This window comes from Pseudochaenichthys georgianus, chromosome 7, assembly GCF_902827115.2.
Source record: "Pseudochaenichthys georgianus chromosome 7, fPseGeo1.2, whole genome shotgun sequence".
Classification (NCBI taxonomy): Eukaryota; Metazoa; Chordata; class Actinopteri; order Perciformes; family Channichthyidae; genus Pseudochaenichthys; species Pseudochaenichthys georgianus.
In genome coordinates, this window is record NC_047509.1 from 31481718 (window position 1) to 31502194 (window position 20477).

Consider the following 20477-nt stretch of genomic DNA (forward strand, 5'->3'; position numbering starts at 1 on the left):
TAAGATGAGAATCTACTTTCATCTCTTCCTCTCTGGCCTGACGACTGCATTCTCTCTCAAAGTATTTCTTGAAAAGATGGAGAAGGATGTTATTAGGAGTCAGACTGCCCTCTGTGGGCACAAGAAGAAAAAGAAAGGGAGGGTAAACTACTTACCTTGTATTGAAAATATACTTTTCTTTCCATTTTTAACTGATAAAAGGCACCCAAAGCTTTCAAATGAACACAGTGCAGCCACAGTGGTGTCTGTACAGGGTTTAATGGCACAGTACATTGTGATCATCTCAAATCAACTTCTGTATTGTAATACACAATGACACAACGGACTGGAGGGTTTTTAATACAGCGAGTGATATAAGAAATGTCATAACTTATTACAATATGGCCACCGTATAAATCTTGTATTATGATGTTAAAAGCGAGGAACGTCATTTTAGTTAAATTATTATTATCAGGTTAGAAATTAGCTCATAAGATTCTTTCTTATAACCTTAAATATGTGACAGAAAGTGGGATTATTCTACAAGAAGAAAAAACATATTTCTCAAAGGCTTTGCACCGTGGCTTTTTCAAGTGGATATCCATTTGAGTCGAGTGCTTCTTCTTTGTTTACCAGTGAGAGTAAAATGTCAGGTGTAACCTTGTCCACCAGAGACAGTTCTTCACCAAAATGGACACCTGCAGAGAGAAAAAAAAAAAAAAAAAGGTTCTGTCAAGTTTGATTCTGCTTCATGTACCCAGAGATGAAAGAAATGTGTGCAGGAAGTGCAGGTCGGGCTATGCTAAAGAAACATCATATGAACAACACACAACCCCTTTTACCAATACTTCACATATTTAAAATACAATAATAAGTACACAGATCTTTTACTTCAGTAAAAGTAGATATACAGTATAGTTTAAAAATACTCTGGACAATTCCTACAGTGGGGCAAAAAAGTATTTAGTCAGCCACCAATTGTGCAAGTTTTCCCACTTAAAAAGATGAGAGGCCTGTAATTTTCATCGTAGGTATACCTCAACTATGAGAGACAGAATGAGAAAAAAAATCCAGAAAATCACATTGTTAAAGAATTTATTTGCAAATTATGGTGGAAAATAAGTATTTGGTCAATAACAAAAGTTCATCTCAATACTTTGTTATATACCCTTTGTTGGCAATGACAGAGGTCAAACGTTTTCTGTAAGTCTTCACAAGGTTTTCACACACTGTTGCTGGTATTTTAGCCCATTCCTCCATGCAGATCTCCTCTAGAGCAGTGATGTTTTGGGGCTGTCGCTGGGCAACACGGACTTTCAACTCCCTCCAAAGACTTTCTATGGGGTTGAAATCTGGAGACTGGCTAGGCCACTCCAGGACCTTAAAATGCTTCTTACGAAGCCACTCCTTCGTTGCCCGGGTGGTGTGTTTGGGATCATTGTCATGCTGAAAGACCCAGCCACGTTTCATCTTCAATGCCCTTGCTGATGGAAGGAGGTTGTCACTCAAAATCTCACGATACATGGCCCCATTCATTCTTTCCTTTACACGGATCAGTCGTCCTGGTCCCTTTGCAGAAAAACAGCCCCAAAGCATGATGTTTCCACCCCCATGTTTCACAGTAGGTATGGTGTTCTTTGGATGCAACTCAGCATTTTTTCTCCTCCAAACACGTGTAGTTGAGTTTTTACCAACAAGTTCTATTTTGGTTTCATCTGACCATATGACATTCTCCCAATCCTCTTCTGGATCATCTAAATGCTCTCTAGCAAACTTCAGACGGGCCTGGACATGTACTGGCTTAAGCAGGGGGACACGTCTGGCACTGCAGGATTTGAGTCCCTGGCGGCGTAGTGTGTTACTGATGGTAGCCTTTGTTACTTTGGTCCCAGCTCTCTGCAGGTCATTGACTATCAATCAATCAATCAATGTTTATTTATATAGCCCAATATCACAAATGTTACATTTGTCTCAGTGGTCTTCACAGTTTGTACAGAATATCAGTATGACAATACGACACCCTCTGTCCTTAGACCCTCACATCGTACAAGGAAAAACTTCCGGAGAAAACCCACAGTTTAAAGGGAAAAATGGGAGAAACCTCAGGGAGAGCAACAGAGGAGGGATCCCTCTCCCAGGACGGACAGACGTGCAATAGATGCCGTGTATAAATTGAAAAGATAATACATTTGCAACATAGGTAGTCCCGTTCTGGGATTTTTGCTCACCGTTCTTGTGATCATTTTGACCCCACGGGGTGAGATCTTGCGAGGAGCCCCAGATCGAGGGAGATTATCAGTGGTCTTGTATGTCTTCCATTTTCTAATAATTGCTCCCACAGTTGATTTCTTCACACCAAGCTGCTTACCTATTGCAGATTCAGTCTTCCCAGCCTGGTGCAGGTCTACAATTTTGTTTCTGGTGTCCTTTGACAGCTCTTTGGTCTTGGCCATAGTGGAGTTTGGAGTGTGACTGTTTGAGGTTGTGGACAGGTGTCTTTTATACTGATAACGAGTTCAAACAAGTGCCATTAATACAGTTAACGAGTGGAGGACAGAGGAGGCTCTTAAAGAAGAAGTTACAGGTCTGTGAGAGCCAGAAATCTTGTTTGTTTGTAGGTGACCAAATACTTATTTTACCGAGGAATTTACCAATTAATTCATTAAAAATCCTACAATGTGATTTCCTGGATTTTTCTTATAGTTGAAGTGTACCTAGGATGAACATTACAGGCCTCTCTCATCTTTTTAAGTGGGAGAACTTGCACAATTGGTGTCTGACTAAATACTTTTTTGCCCCACTGTATATCCAACCTCTGGGTAGGAGTATCAGCATCAACACATACTGCGAGTATATCTGTATGTATAATTATTGCAAAAGAGACTATGTAGTGTTTTAAGTGTGTGTTGATTGTTATGTGTGTATCTACCCAGGGACTGAAGATGGAAGTTAGCCATTAGCTATAGGTGGCGTTAAACATCACTTTTCGTTTTGAGATTAATGTATTTTAATGCATGGTCTTTCTATAATAAAGACATAAAAAAAGTACAAAAGACATAAAAAAAAGTACTAATCACGGCCCATTTCAGATTCTTGAACTACTGTATTAAATATGAATATACATTAACGTGTTTATCACAAGTGTTGAAGCTGGTAAAGATAGAGCACATTTCAAAACACGCAAAGCTACATTTATAATATATATACTCAAGTAATTTGTTTGTAAAAGTATATTTTGTATTAATAATCTTGATCGGCGAAGACATTCAAATTGTCGAGTCAATATATTGAAGTAAAAAGTACAATATTTTGGACATTCAGAAGAGCAGAAGTAGAAATTAGCATTAAATGGAAATAGTGAAGTACAGGTTGCTTAACATTCTTCTTAAGTACTGTACTTGAGTAAATGCAGTTAGTTAAAACATTAAAGCAGCAGTACTGACCACCCGATGTAGCACTGGCACAGGTTTTCGTGAGATGTGGCCTGCTTGATCAGGAGCTCCACCTGTGTCGGCACGTCCAGCGTCTCATCGTGAGAGAAGTCTCGACCTGCCGGGAACAAACTCTCATCAACACACTAAAACATTACCGGAAAATTCCAATCTGTTTTTAAACAATAAAGAATGTAAACATTCAAAGTAGAGGCACACAATACAAAAATGAACCTGAATATGAGCATAATAGGGCTCCTTTAAAGTACAATACAAAGGATCAAAACTCTAGATAAGCAGCAGCTTGTGTACTACTATATCTAGGTTGTTAGTACAGCACGTCTCACCTGTGAGCTTGTCTCTCACTCTGTTGATAATCTGAATGGCTTTCTTGTTGAGAGCCTCAGGTTGTACCATGCCTTCTCCGACTGAAAGATAAAAACACACATGCTGGCAACAAAATAACAAAAGCAAATGCAAGTGCTCTCTCTACGTCGAGCGTTTTCGCAGCTCAAATCAAAGTGGACTTAAGTGCTGCGTTACAACAGAACAGCATGTGCTCCATATATGACCGCGAGAGAGCGGGGTACTTATGAAGAAAAAAAGGATCAACAACAGGAGGAGCTGCTAACTCACTGAAGGAGTGGATGGATTCTGGCACCGTGGTCCCTGGTTTCTTGTGCACCGTCTCTCCGAGGTCTATTTCCTCCAGAGTCTCTGCAGAGGACACCACACAGTCACAATTTAAACATGATCTAGCATTTCGGAATAGAAACCTGTGAGTTTGTACTGTACTCACCCACTGACCCCGCGGTGTACGAGTCCGTCCTGGTGCGGGAACGCTTGTTGCCTTTGGTGTTTGCTGCGGGTGAAACAGGAAAGGTGTGTGTGAGTGTTATCTTTTTCCCTTGACATAAAAATAACTATGTTCTATTTTTCATCCGTCACACAGGAAGCAGCAGCATTGTTCTGACCTTTAAACATGCAGAAGATTGAAGCTTTCTTATAACCTTTACAAACTGATATTCACTGAGACACCAATGTGTTAAATAGAGTTGTCTCCAATTTTTTTTAAATATGTGCAAGCTTAAGTTATGTTTCCTGCTGCAAGAAGACATATTCAACATTAAGTAGTGTCCTACTGTGAGGACGTTAATTCAGGAAATGGGCACATTAATGTCAAGTGTAGAAAGAAAACACTAATGGGCTTCTAACTAATGCAGTCTCTGGAAGTAAGTCAGAAACAATTAATAGTCCATTTGTGCTGTAAATGTTTATATTTGTTTACACATTTTATAATGTTTTTTTCCGTCTATGCTTTCTGTTTTATTTCTTTTTCCAGTGGGCATTTTTCTTGCATGTTTGATATAGCTTTTTTACATTTAATATATACTGTATATATATTTGAAATGTCATAATACAAAAACTGGGACTTAAAAGTACAAGTATAATAAAAGAAAAAGGGAGTGCAGCAAAAGTGATTACTCTTATTGCTACAATTGTTACCCCTGTAGTTATAATCGTTTAAATTAAGAAAACCCACCTGACTCCTATTATTTCTTCAAGTAAAGAAAACTTCATTGACCCTCCTTTACAATAAGACTGATGAATTATCCTACTTCAGATCAAATGTCTAGCTAAAAGCAACCTTGACAGCGTGAGCTGAAGGAGTGCCAGAGACAATCATTCACTTTGTTCACTTGAATTTGACGTGTACGCCACCTCCTTAAGCGTTTGGTCAATTTCTCTCTTGCACACAAGCCAAATGGATTTACATTTGACGACTGAGAGTTTTTTTCACTTCATATGCTTTGGACTCTTGAAAGAAAATGTGCTTCTTCTATTATTAGAACGTTGCAGTATTTATTCATTCTATGGGTTTGTTGTTGTCATGTGATTCTTTAAGGTGGTTGTTGTTCAGCTAAAGGTCTCTTACTGTCCATGAGCCTCCAGTTGAGCAGCGGGTCGTAGACAAAGGCCTCCAGCACGGCCATGACGCTGTCCCGGTGCTCCCTCAGCACCTCCATCACCGTGTGGCAGGTGATCCGGTAGTTACCGTCCAAGCCTGTCACCTGCCGCACAATCACACATAAACAACGTCACTGATGGAGACAAACGTTTCCCAACACCTGAAGGTCACGTTTCTGTCCCATGTTGGTAGGTCGATGGAGGGCCTTTCTTTCTAGATTAATACATTATTTTGTCTTTAATTGTAAAAAAAAAATTACGAAAAATGTCTAAAAGTGGAAGGTGATGTATTTGATTGTTGTTGTATTTTTGACAGTCCAAGATTTCGTGGGGATGCAACTCTTTTTTGAATCTTGATTCTTGTTTTGTGCTTAATTGCTAACTTCAAAAACTTCTCCAAGTAGTTAAAGAGATGATGCAACCCAAAACTCATCTTAATGCTTGAAACGTTTGAAATTCTTTTTTTTCTTTTCTCATTAAATACCAGACACAGTGAGTCGTGACTTCTGATAAAACGCTTCACACTCGGCAAAGATTAATAATTTTTTGGATTGAATTACAGAAGAAACACAAGAAGAGGTTCAGATAAGATTCAGTTTGAGTCTAGTAGAGGAGGATTTGTAGCTTTAATGTGGGGGGATTTTAACTCGTTATACAAAAAGAAAAAAGGAACTAATTAAAAAAGATTTTCTGTGAGAGGGATTTTGACATACCTCCATGGCGTTGGTCAGCATCCTCGTCAGTCTGAAGGGAATCTTCTCAGGGAATTTCTCTCTGGTCATGGCGACCTGTTGAAGGTTGGAATGGGTTAGTCTTTGATAAATAAATAAAATGATCTGTTGTGTAGACAGAAAATCTCATTTCACCTCAAAACAGTCTCCAAAGTCAATGTGGAGGATCTTGCCGCTTAACCGGTCCAACATCAAATTGGATGGATGCCTGGAGAATAGAAAGATCATGTTTGTATTAATGACTCATGATAACTGTCATTATAATCAGCAGCATCAGAAATACTTGATTTATCCTGCGGTAAAATGGGTAATAAATAATTAAAAAAAACATTTATAAAACACAATAAATAAGGAAGTGCAATAAAAAGATCAAATAAAATAAGCTATTTTATTAGAAAAATAATTGTAAGTAAAAATGTCCAATAAAAGATTCAATTAAATAAAAAGAACAACATATTTAACTAACAAAATAAGTTAACATTAAAGGAGAGAAACCCACCTGTCACCCAGTCCCAGGATGTAGCCGACCATTGACATCACAGCCAGGGAGCGGGTGTAGTTGGTCCTTCTGTCAAACCACACCTGGAGGAGAGAGGACGTGTGTTTTAGGAGAGCTGTATTGTAGTCACCTTGAGAGCAGAAAGTGTGGAAAATGGCGCAGAAATCTCTGTTTGATACACACGCGAGGACCACCGGGTACTAATGTTTCTAAAAATGTATTCAATTTGAAGGTATGTGTGTTCATTTCTGCTAAGTCAGTGGTTTTCACACAACCCAGAAAACTAAAAGCAAAAACAACTGTTTTATTTAAAAGGAACATTACGCACAACATGGTCATTTGTGTATCCCTTTCTCTACATGTGTAACCTTGAACTCTTAAATAAATCAAGGTGAGTGTGTCGGAGAGGGAACTTTGGGATTTAGCCTTTGCAGACCATTAACATGCACAATCACCTACATAGCAGATTACAGGAAGGGGGAACCCTTGAAAGGATAATAGGGTCCCTGTAAGATGCTTTCCTCTGCTCGCTATGTTTCCTCTTCATCAAGTGAAAACCTTTATAAAACCACTGCCAGTTAAGCCTCCAAGGATAAGGTGAATGTATACGTCTTCATTTTATCTTTCGACAACTGAACACTCTTGACATTTTACCGCAGGATTAGTGAAATGTGAGGATGGATGCTGAAAAGATCAAGTTCACTCAATCAATCAAGGCGGAGGAGAGAACGCTCACCTCGGAGCTGGGGCTCTTCAGCCACAGCAGCTTGGCCAGGTCGTCTCCCGCCGTGTTGTTGACGGCGTGCTCGAACACCTCCACCTTCTCCATCAGCGTCAGGTGGTCGTAGTCTGGGGCCATCTGAAACATACAAAGACAGTTACAAAGAGAACCTTCAATGTGAATGAAAACATCAGTCATCAGGTTTAGACAAGTTCAATTTAAGAGTCTTCAAACGCAAGTGACTGATTCTGGATTTTGCATTTCAAGTTCATGGTGCATTAATATGAAGTCAGCATTAAATAAAAGGAATTTATAAAAGGTTAATGGTTCTTATTTTTCACCCGGGTCATCGCAACCTTGACAATTAATTGCGTTTGAAATGTCATCACTGTCTTTACGAAAGACCCAAAAGATGATTAAAATGTTTTACACGTTAATTGTATGCACCTATTTGGGTTGTTACGGTGTTTTCTGTAGAATTGTGCCTTCAATTGGATTTATTATTATTAGAAATTCAGATTATTTAGGTTAATTAAAAAGACAAATTGTGCTTTATTTATTTTTGTATTCAAATGTCCTGAGTTTAAAAGAAAGTATTTTATGAAAAGAAATGTTAATCATGAACACCTGATACATAACAAGTACCTGGCTTATTATAATTTCTTCAAATTAAAATACATTTACAATTAAACTGCAATGCACATTAAATGTCTTGCATAAGGCAACCTTGACAATTGAGTGCACCAGTGATGAAAACGTAATACCAAGTCAAATGCATTCAACATGTTAATTTAATGCTTTAAAAACATTTAATGTGCCATCTTCATAGACTGCGTGTGCCCTAAAGGTTATTATATTATAGAAACCGCAGTTATTATATTATTACAGCAGAGTTCCCTACAAACTTGAGGCAGAGCTGAAAATAACCGCGGTGATGCTTTAAATGTAATGAACGATAAGGTTTTTGGGGGAAAGAAACACAGTGACAGTCCAAAGACGCAAATCTATCATTGTCTCACTCTCCCATCTCCCTCATGTTTCATCTAAAGCTGATTAATGGCCCTGCTGATTGACTGGTCAACTTAATGTATTGCCATTTAGAAGGCTTAAACTGATTGCGGCATATAATTAATAACACCATTAAAATAAAATCAGTCTTATTCAAAACATGCCAGCAGAAAGAAGAAAAGGTGTGCAAAGGGCAATATCCATTAAATGGTTTATTCGTCTTTAATTTGTTCACACAACTTTTGGAATTCATTTATGGATGAAACTTCTTTGAAATATGCTGCAAAAAAGGTTGTTTTTCATTTAAGTTATTTTATTCTGTAAGCAGAGGACGACTGACAGAGCGGCTGAGTGACATTTTCCTCTTCATTCTGACAGGGTCTATTGTTTTTCATCTTGTTGACCGGCAAATCATACCACAAGTAGACCTCATGCCATCCATCCTATTTCAGACTGATGACGCCTTCCTCCTGTAGCCTTGATGTGTCTTCCTCAGTGAACAGTTTCCACACAAAGCAGTGTATGAGCTTTTTGCGGAGCTAAAGTCAGGGTCTCAGCCCACCCTGCGACCATGCGTCATGTGAGGTAGTCTCACTTCCTTTAGTCACGTTAAAGGGAATATTATGTATTTATTAGTTCTCTCGGCCTAATTAGGCATTTCTGAGGTGGAGAAATTGAGTTAATTCATGACAATTAAGGACATGTGAATGTGCTTTCATTAAGGAACAATTGGTATTCATCAGAGTAATCACTGAAAACAGATGCCTCCTCAGCTTTGATCAGTCTATTAAGAAGGAGGGCTTATTATGGAAAATAACACATTTACAAACCCATTCATGGTTAAAACAAGTAATGGCACAAAATGAAAAAAAACCATTTTAATGAACATGTGTGTTGAGATAGCATATTTAAAACCATCCTTTGATTGTACTGTCATTTTTTGATAACATCTTTATATTGCTAGGTGAACTAAAAGTACTGAAGTATGTGCTCTATAATGTCATTAAATAGGCATAATTAATCATAATGTTACTAAATTGCATTATGGACTAGCGCAATACTCAAGTAGCAGGAAGCACAACATTTATTAAAGGCTAAATATGTGTTAAAATACAATTTAGCATGAACCATTTTCAGAGATATCCCTGCCCCATATCGTGTTCTACTATATAGCAATAACTAAACATATTGTTTGGTCCAGATCCTGTTTAAAAAACAACATGATCTCTTTATTATATTTATCAATGTTAATAATGATGCAAAATGAACATTCCCTTTATTATCGTGAAAGATGTCGCAGTTCAATATCGATCAAAGTAATCTTAAATTGTTGTGTTTTTCAAATCCTGCAGTTCTTCTCGAGATGTCATACATGCTCGTGGTACTCACCCTGAGCATGATGCGGTGTTCAATGTTAAGCAGAATCTTTTTCTTCTCTCTGTAGTCTCTGATGAGGGCGTGCAGGGTGTCACAGTGGGGCACCCAGCCGATCAGGCCTGAGTTAGTGGAGAGGGGGATCACTGCGTAGCGCTGGATGCTGAAGAGGCCAACACACACACAAGGGCACAATTATTTTTCAAGTTTTCAATCATTGTTTGTGCAAACGATGTCCACAAGTGTGCAAGTAAATGTGTGAGTGCTCAAGAGTTGGGACAATATTTATTGTAAAATATTGATATTGCATACCATTTTGATACCACATGGAAAAGTTAACAAGGTGGATGGCATAACAATAAAGTAGTACTTTTAGATAATTTCCGATAATTGTAACAATGCTTTAACATAACAGATAGCAGAATGAATGAACATAAACATTACAAATAATTCAACTTCTTTAATTTTAAGTAAACAATATTCTTCTTGAGGTACTGCACTTGTTCAAGAGCCAGTAAGACTGCTTCACATCTACATTTCTTATTCAAATATACTTCAATTTAAATACTTTATTAGATAATACTTTATGATTGCCATGCAACAGTGTTGGTCAAAACAGCATGGTAAATCAGTTCCAATGCAGTATAATGTTTTCTTTAGTTACATCTGTTTACAACACTAGTATGAAATGTAGTGGAACTTGTGTGCCTCTCGTGTGGACGACTGTGTGCTTACCTGAGGTTCTTGCGCAAGGACGCAGGGTCGTTGGCCAGCAGCGTGTTGACTAGACCAAACAGCTGCATGACCCTCTCGTCCTGCCTCAGGTCCTCGTGGCCCTTCAACAGGAACATGAACTCGTTGCCATTGCTGCCTGCAGAGGGTGCAACAAAACACAACATTGAGGCACTGCTCCTAAAAGGGTTAACGCGTTACATCAAAAACGTTAAATGGTTGAATTTGGCTGTACGGGCTGTTTTCTCCGCTGCAGCTGCATCTCCATTACCTCCGCCTGGAGCCATGTCCAGTGAGTTTGAGCCGGCAATAAATGATTTCATATGAACCCCGTCACTCCTACAGCAATAATCCCTCACTTAATGGGAACCCTCGGTTTGGAATGGCTCTCCGAAAACGATGTGATTTGTGCAGCAGAACACACAGATGGCCTTACAAGTACACACTGAAAGTACCTTGTGAAGTTCACATGAAGTTCTGTTGTCTGAAAGCATTTTTCTTGATCAATGCACATTGGATTGGATTGAATACTAATATAAGTTTGTATATTAATATTAGAATGGCTTCAATACAAAGGCTGGTTCGAATATTAGTATAAGGATGGGTTGAATACTAATATTAGGATGGGTTGAATACTTGTATTAGGTTGAATAGTGATATAATGGTGGATTAAAACCCTAATACTAGGATGGGTTGAATACTAGTAGAAGGTTGAATAGTGATATAATGGTGGGTTAAATACTAATACTTGGATGGGTTGTGTACTAATATTAGGATGGGTTAAATACTAATAGTAAGTTATTTATTAATATTAGGATGGTTGCATACTAATATCAGAATATGAAACATACAAATATGTATCTATGTAGCCTACTGGATGACGATGACTTTAACGCAGTCCTTTTAGGCAGAATGACAGTGAGAAAATGTACTTAACTCCTTAATTACAGGTGATGTCACTCATCTAATGTTCTCCTATCTTTAACTGTCCTCACTATTCTCAACAGGCCGCATTACAATGATTACCAACACAGTAATTATCATGCTCCCTTTAATGGAGTTAAGTGATACTTCCAGTGGAAGGAGTTGGACTGAGTCCCTGCCTGATCCTCAGTCTGCTCCTAATGACAGTCCCAGTGAGCAATGCATTGTGTGTCACCGGAGGGACAGAGCGCTGACAGTAAATCTAAGCGCTCTGTAGTGGCTGACAGCTCTTAATCTGAAGTCTTGCTCCAGAGGTCAGCTGATGTATTGGCTATCATATTTTACAGAGTATGTTGTGTAGCAGTGATGGGATACATCAGAGCAAGGTACCACTCAGAGCCGTGGAGAAGTAAAGTGAACCTTTTTTTGATTGATAATCCGAGGATTTGGCTTCCAGACAAGGTGACTTTATAGTGCAGTGCCATTTTAGAAGCACTTCAGTGCCATATTTAATATAGCAGAGAGGTTGAGAAAATGTCACATTTATTTATTTCTGTATTCAAAGTAATGCCAATGGATGGTGCTGAGAGGATTCCTGACAAATTGATCTGACTTGCTTGCAACATTTCTCTCAGGATATTTTAGAATTCCTTTGGTATTAAAGGGGAAATATCCTTTTAAAACTCACTATTTTCAGTGGTTATGCATTTACGTTTGCGTTCCTTCTAACCAACAACGTGTGAAATAGGACAACCCACACAGTTATTGTGAGCTGTCTGGGGAATAAAACATGGGCTTCAACAAGCCATTACATTTTGGGTTTGCTTCCTCTGTCACATGCAGGCTCATAAGAATGTACTACCCCACATCTGAGTATCACTAACATCTCAACGGCTTGAGAACTACCATTGCAATTGTTTTGCATAAGAGCAGATTGTGCTTTTGCCAAAAGGGATCCTAAGAAATGAGTACATATAGGATTGAATACAAATACTAGTATAAGGATGGGTCAAATACTTAGGTTGGGTATATTAGGTAATATACTAATATAAGGATGTGTTGAATACTAATATTAAGGATCAAAACAGGTATATATGGCAGTATGAGAAAAATAATGTGTTTTTAAAAACCCTTGGCAACATACAAGTATGACCCTGCAATAGGAGCATAATATGTCCCCTTTAAGTTAACACTTAGTTTAATCTTGTTTAGTTTGTTTTTATTCTGTTATATTACCCACACACAGAACTTTGCCTTGACAGATGAATTTAAAATAAATAGTGGCCCTGGAGCTGTCTGGGTAAAGATTCTATTAATATTGAATTTTCTCCTAATGCGATGGCCCACGCCTGCTGAAAGCATACGACTCTGACAACAGATAGTCTTTAATATATGTTCCTAATATAATAGGGGCAGAGCCATGAGGCCTGTGCATTTGCTCCCTATCTTACCCATGATGGTGAGTTTGCGTGGGCGCTGCTTGGAGGTGATGACCTGCAGGGAGGCGGCGATGGACTGGATGCGGATGATGGGCTGGTTGGGGTCATAAGTGCCCGGCACAGCCAGCTCCAGGTCCCGGCACATCAGCAGCTTTGGAGACACATATTGTAGCTCCAGAGAGGTCAGCTGCATGGAAATGTGTTAAGGTGGGGATGAAGAAGAAGAAGAAGAAGAAGAAGAAACAATTAGTTTTTACGAGAGTTTGTGTTATCAATCGATTCAAAATGTAATCGCGTTCACAAATATAATCTGTGATTAAGCAAGTTTTTAATAATAGTATATCGTTTCTCAATTTCCTGATACTAAGCTAAGGCATTGACAAAGACACCGTCGCAGAGTCGCTGTGATTGCCCTCTGTATAATGTGCACTACACGTATGGTAGTATTTTCGCTGTCACTATCATATTCGGAGCACTTTCTGTCCTACAGTGGTTCGCTTGTCCCTTATCTCCTGAGCAATGTCATGAAACTAGAGCATGATTTAGCTAAATGCCTTTCCCGTTTTAAGCACACCTTAAGCAAACGAGTGCAGTTACCATTTGTCGCAAGTTAACATCGACAGCCCAGGTAAAAGTAATAAAAAAAGATTGCACTAGGAAAACATTGGATCCTTTTTAAATTACAGCAAAAATGTGGGTGTATACACAACCTCTTGTAAATCACTCCGGAACACTTCAAATCCTCCGCCTGTGTGCTTTCAACTATGATTTAAGTGGCATTAAATCCATTTAAATGCTTTTACAGTTCAATTCTGAATGCACGGTTACTTCATCACAGCATCATGCTGCTCTTGATCTGTGTTTTGATGCATCCTGCAGTGAGTCTATTTCTATGGTAATGCCCAGAGGGTGAATAAAGAAAAGCTCCCAGCATGTTGTTACTACGCATGCTGATTATTGTAATGGCACAGCATGGGGGCTCGTCTACAACAAGACCATGCCCACATTGCCAAGATGCCGCCTCTATTTGTGATGCGAGAGAACTAGAAATGTCTTTCTTCAACTACGTACTCATTGCTGCGAGGAACGACATCTATCAGTTGAATTTCACTGTAGCAACTACGCCAACTGTAGTGACTTCATTTAAGAAATCAAATGAGGAAGATTCATGATTCAATTTGTAGTTTTTTGCAAAATGTATGGAATTTTACATTGAATGTTATTAACCGCCATTTTTTCTAATACTCGGAGGCAGAAATCTTCAGTAGCGCTTACATACTTGCAGTTTTATTGCTAGCTATATTACCAAGGTTTTTAAAGAGGGATTTGTCATATATTCATCGCCTGATTTAAATGACATTTTTTACATAATTTTTGGGGGGTTCTTTAGAGTTTTCAGATTTAAAAAGTGATTCAAAATGAAAATATATTTTAAGTTCGGCATTATCCAATGTTAAGACTTTTATTCCAGTAAAGTGCAGTAAATGCCATTTTCTTAATGTCTTTCATTTTTTGTAAAGCACTTTGAATTGCCTTGTGTTGAAAAGTATAAAGCAACTTGCCTTGCCTAAAGTTGGCAAATAAGTAGATATTTGATTCCAGAAAACTTGCAATATAAGACATTTTTAAATATCAAACTGGCAGAATGTTATGGTGATGGGTGGAAATCTTTACACTATTCAAGTGTATCCATTTAATTATCAAGAGCAGCTGTTTGCTACTGCCTACAGGGTGTATGATATAAATAAGGCTATGTTATCCCATGATGCTCTGCCATCGCTCTTCGACGTCTCATCACTTTCTGCCATCTTTCAACACTACCTCTGGCATCTTGTTTAATGATTTACTGGGACATGGAAGAATGAAAGAAGCCCTTTGTTTCCCTTTCATAATCTTCCAGTATAACATCATGTTACATGACAGAGAAAGTAAGCACAGATTCACCTCTCATGAGATCAAAGGTAAAACTATCTCATCACGTCTGATAAGAGATTGGAATGGACATAAGGGAAGGCAGAAATTGTGGGATGTCAGCTTGAATTTTCCCAGTAGTAGTGGAACGTAACTAAATACATTTACTCAAGTATCTTATTTAAGTATTATTTTGACCTTATTGTACTTTATCGGAGTGTTTCCATAATGTTACTTCACTACATTTCAGAGGCATATATCATACTCCCATACATTTATTTAACACTGAATGCACATACAGTAGTTATTTGTTACTTAATTGTATAAATAGAACACATGATATACTTATATGATATGATGCAGTGCTGTACTAAAATGTACTCTACTTGACAAACTACAACCATTGATGAAAACCCCATAAAACATGATTATATAATAATCAGAATGTTCATAATGGCAGCACACTGCTCCTAACACTAGGATGGGTCAAATGCAGAGCAACCGTTTCGTTACATAGTACCTGTACTGTGTAATGACAATAAGTTGAATCTTCTTCTTCAATAATACTGTGAAAACTGCAATTTTGTTTAACAAGTACCTTTACTTTTGATACTTTAAGAAAATGTGGCTGATAATACTTGTGTACTTTTTATTATTCTGAAATCTGCAGAATGAGTACTTTTTCATATATTTTCTTTTACTCCAAGAACATTCAGATGATATTATTTTTAAACTAATACTTTTTGTTCTCCGAGTATATTTTTTGATGCTAACAACGTTGTACTCCTAAGGACTTTTACTTATGTAATAGAGTAATTTAACAATAATAGCAATAATTATAATACTTTTTACCCCCCTCCCCCCCAAAAAAACCGTAAAATATAAAGCACTTGATATTATGTACACATTAGAAGAAGCTCTGAAAAGGTTTGTGGGGTTTGGAGTTTTGATCTGTGATTTGAATGAAGACAGATTGGTGCATTGGAGTTCCAAATAAAAGGCCATAGTATATCCAATTGTACTTAAAGGTGACCTATCATGCAAAATGCACTTTTGTACGTCTTTTATTCATGCATATGTGTCCCCGGTGTTCCAGGGAACTCACTAAGTGTCAGAAAACACAACCCTCTCTATTTTCCTCCATACCCAAATCTCTTAAAAAGGGGCTGCAACGGATCTGATACAGACTGATCCAGATTTGAACACTTCTGTGACGTCACAGAAGTGGCGCTATGGCTATTGGGCCAACTCCACCAATCAGGAGGAGACAGCCACGGACATTGCCGTTCGAAAGCGCTGGAGACGCTGTAGTACATATGCCAGGCCTGTAGATGGTGCTGTTCTCACAGAATCAGCCCATGCAAAGACAGTGTTAAATTGACCGAAATGAGGAATGGCTAAAATCCATGATCGGTTTGGTATTTTGAAAAATAAAAAGTATAAATGTGCCTTATATAGGTATGGTCCAGGGTTTCCGTTAGCCGGTAATTACCGGTTTTTAGCTGGTAAAATTTATAAAAAACCGGTAAATTCAAAACCTGACGGTCAAAATGTCTGGTAATAATTAGGGATGCTCCGATCGATCGGCCGCCGGTCATTATCGGCCGATATTCACTCTTAATAGTTTGATCGGTGCTCTCTATAAAGGCCGATCAGGAGAGCTGGATCTGATCGATATGGACATAAACGCGAGTGAAGTGTAACCGGAGCGAGAGAGAGATCAGATCAGCTGCTGAGTCTGACCGAGACACGCAGCTCTGCAGGATCACCTGAAGCCCCGCCCTCTGTTTAGCGAGCTGCATGAGAAACTGACCTGCTGTCAGGAGAGAGAGGGGGAGGGAGAGGATCCGTTTCTCCCGTGTTATTATTCAAAGTTGATGTAAACTTCTGAATAATGTACATTATCTACTACAAGTAGTTTGTTTGAATGTAATAATTATGTTGTTTGTGGAATCATTTATTGAAAAATGAATCTGAATTTTTCGATCTGTTACGATTATAAACTGAAGCAATATAAAAATGAGCCCGTGAATTGAGTTTTAAACTGAAGCATATCTGCTCATAGTCCGGTAATTACCTGCTAACGGAAACTCTGCTACACAACTATTATTATTATTGAAATATGACCGGTAAGTTTCAAATTAGTCCGGTAAAATAAATTCTGCCCGGACATTTGACCGGCGAGAAAAAATCCTAGCGGAAACCCTGGTATGGTCCTATACTATATTATTCAAATATAACATGATAGGTCCACTTTAAGTAAAGGAGTACTTCATCCCCTTCTGCATCTATTTATATTATCCATGTGCAGACAGTAATCCTAAATTAATCTTGAATTGTATAAGAAAAATAAGAGTAACACAATATGAGTGCAGTGTCACAGTCTCCCTCACCTGTGGCAGCTGCTTGGAGATGCGTCTGAACACGTGGTAGTAGAGGTCCCAGGCCTGGGTCAGATCTTTGACGTTTCCAGAGCGCATGTACTTCCTGCACCAGTCCTGAGCCTCCATCAGGTCCCTGCCGTAAGCCTGCAGCACGGAGGGAGACAAACACTCTCTGTCTCTGTACAATGACTCACACAATTAAACGAGAAAGCTTTGCCAAACCTAAGCTATAAAAACTGAATGTCAAGGCATTCAAATTCACTGTTCCAACTCGATTAATCTAGAATTTCGATAAATATTTTGTATTTAATAGCGTACATGTGCAAAGGCAGCCTGAATGGAAAACATCTGATGGTGCTTGCGCACAGAGCCGGGGTCAACGCTATGACTTATGGCTGTGACGTAAATAGTCCTGTGTACAAACTCACACTGCATTAGTGGTGATTAAACATAATTAGTTCCTTTTGTGATTAAATAGAAGATATAAATATTTAGTCATTGATTTTGCAAAGTTTTTATTTACAGTGTGACTTAGAGGAGTAATGTGAAAGGGAAGCCAATGTTAATGTTCCTTTAGTGCAGGCCTATTCAAATGGCGGCCCGCGGGCCAGATGCGGCCCAGAGCCAACTCCCGAGTGGCCCAGCCTCCAGTAGCCAAATTCCTACACTAGTAGGCTACAGACCATGAATGCAACACTCCGCCTTGCATAGAAACCACTAAACCACAACGCAGCACGTTTTTTGAAAGTGTATCTAGTGGTGCTAGTAACGGTGGTCATAGCAACTCTAAAATATGTCTCTCGGAACTCTGAAGCGTAAACAGAGACAAATCGGTCATTGATCTTGTGGAGCAGATGCGCGAGTCATTGCCCAAGTCAAGCTGTACCTTTTCGCGACCGACTTGAGTACGGGTCGGATGCTGCATTTTCCGACGCTCCGCAAACACATCACATCCCCTGCACAAATCACGGATGTGATGACAGATTTCATTGCGAGGTTGAAAGATAACTTTGCCGGTTGATTGGATGGACTTGCTCTGCCCACAGAGGTGATGGGCTTTGTCAGAGACCCCTTCACTGTTGCAATAGAGGGGGACGTATCAACCAGAGCAAAGGAAGTGGTCCCATGCATTCATCCGTAACCATGGCACAAGAGCAGCGCACTAACGGGCCAGCAAAGTTTTGGAGTGATGTCAAAAAACAGCAGTTCCCTAACGTTCAGAAAGTAGCGATCTGTGTGCTCAGTATGTTTGGATCAACATACAAATGTGAATCAAGCTTTTCACACATGAACTCAATAAAAAGTAGCACTCGCTGCTCCCTGACTGACAGCACTCTTCACCAATGTCTTAGGATTGCATTGACATCCTATGAGCCAAAAATCACTGCTCTTGTTAAAAAAAAAAAAGTCAGCGATGACAAATCACAAATGAGGTGATAGTAAGCACATAGTTTACTATAGTAAACGTGTAGTATTCATTCATGTTATTTACCCTTATCCCTTGTTATGGGTTTGTGCAGGGTTTGACAGTTATTTTTGTATTCATTTAAATGAACTTTGTAATGTGTCTGGGTCAATTGTGACCAAAACGTATGATTTTTTTTTGTTATTACTTGAAAAGTGAAAAAATTATAGTACTACCTCTTTTTGTTACATTGGAGCTCTTTAACTGTTTGTTAATGCACTTTTTGATGTGCATGTGTCATATGTATCCAATTTTATTTTGTATGTGAGGACATTTATTAAGACTGCTATTATTGTATTCAGTTAAATGCACTTTGTCATGTGCCTGGTTAAAAAAAAAAACCTGAATATTTGACTTCTAAAGCAAACAAATCTCATGCTACAACTGTGCACTTTTTTCAGATTCTGTTAAATTAATGCTAATTTGTTGTGTTTTTATGCACTTTTTGATGTACTTTGTTAGATGAACAATGAATAAAAATTGCATGTTTTTCATCGCAGTAATATGTGTTGGTTTAAAATGTGTCATTACCCGCTTTTTACAGGCCGTTGAATGTCTGGCCCAGCTGAATTTTGTAGTTATAAAATCTGGCCCAACTGAATGTGTAATTGAATAGCCCTGCTTTAGTGCATTAGTGTTGATTTCCCACAACAAATAGTGCCTAATTCAAGTGTCGTGCAACTGTTAATCTTCGATGGACAGGAGACATTCAGAGGGTTTAGTTTGTGGTGCTGCAAAAACAGACTGAACTCTTTTCTCTATTCAAACCCAATCTGAGTTGGCACGCACCTGATTAAAAGAGGTCTCCTTGAGGGTCTGCGGTCCTCGCTCCATCATGGCATGCAGAGGCTCCAGCACGGCAAACATGCCCTTGACGTTGCGCTCGCCGAAATAAAGGCGCGATGCCTCCTCAAGGCCCTCGTGCCACATCTCGTGCCACAGGATGGCCACTCTGATGAGCTCCTCACTCACCTGGAGGAAGAGAAACATGTTTGATCATACAGCCCCTCCCACTCACAGGTATAAATATCAGGCATCATGGAAAATATTGACATCTTATATTATTTTAAGTCTTCTACAAGAGGAAAATGACATGTCTATATACAGCATAAAGAAAAAAAGACAAGGTTGAACTCTCTACAGTTGAACCAAAAGAGAGCAAATAACTGGTTTGCAACAGCAAAAGACCATCTACTTTTTCATAGATTTCCAGTAATGCTGCTTTTATGGGTCCAAAAACAAGAATTTGAATCTGGGACAAAAAATGAAGGAGACAAGAATTAGGAGCTTTGGTTCGATAGTTGATAATTATTTTGTGAAAGTAAAAAAAACAACAACGTTTGCTACCCTTGCTCCTTGTTGATATCAGGACAACAGAAATCCTATACATTTTCTGTTGTAGACTGAAAACACCCATTTAGACCTAAGCTAATAAAAAACTAATTACAAATAGTAAGGAACGAGACCCTTCAAATGAAAATGTTGGTTTGCAAGAAAAATTGGTTTCGGAGCATGTTTAAGCTTTCTATAAAAAGTAAAAAGAAAAATAATAACATTAGGGTTTACAATAGGTCTTCTGCTCCAACCTTTGTCTGTGCTAGGGCCCTAAAAAACATCACTTTAAATAGTTTGGCTTATTACAGGATATTTTCCTTGCAGGATCCTTGCTTTTCGCGTTTGTATCTTCATGAAGCTGATTTAATCGAGTAATGATGAATGGAAATGATGAAATCTCTGTACCAAGATGGCCTGCTGCACCAGCGTGTTGCAGTGTTCACACATGTTCTTCAGGATCTTGTTTGCAGCATTGTGTCGGGCGGTGGTTGTGGACTTGGAGGCCACAGTGAGCGGGTAGATCAAAGCCTGGAGGGGAACAGAGAAGTTACCATAGGAACTGCGTTCTTGATACTG

The 20477-nt window shown here is 38.7% G+C and overlaps 1 protein-coding gene across 1 annotated transcript in view; it reads right to left on the reverse strand.

Moving 5' to 3' along the window:
• Window positions 1-239: 239 nt before the first annotated feature.
• Window positions 240-20477, reverse strand: part of mtor (mechanistic target of rapamycin kinase) — a 141472-nt gene continuing 121234 nt past the window's right edge. The window contains 16 exon segments of the mRNA XM_034086211.2: window positions 240-677; window positions 3423-3528; window positions 3758-3838; window positions 4047-4127; window positions 4210-4272; window positions 5347-5482; window positions 6092-6166; window positions 6245-6317; window positions 6609-6691; window positions 7345-7467; window positions 9727-9874; window positions 10447-10582; window positions 12819-12993; window positions 17111-17245; window positions 19356-19538; window positions 20307-20429. Of these exon segments, the coding sequence (XP_033942102.1) occupies window positions 662-677; window positions 3423-3528; window positions 3758-3838; window positions 4047-4127; window positions 4210-4272; window positions 5347-5482; window positions 6092-6166; window positions 6245-6317; window positions 6609-6691; window positions 7345-7467; window positions 9727-9874; window positions 10447-10582; window positions 12819-12993; window positions 17111-17245; window positions 19356-19538; window positions 20307-20429 (1737 nt within the window). The 3' untranslated portion in view covers window positions 240-661.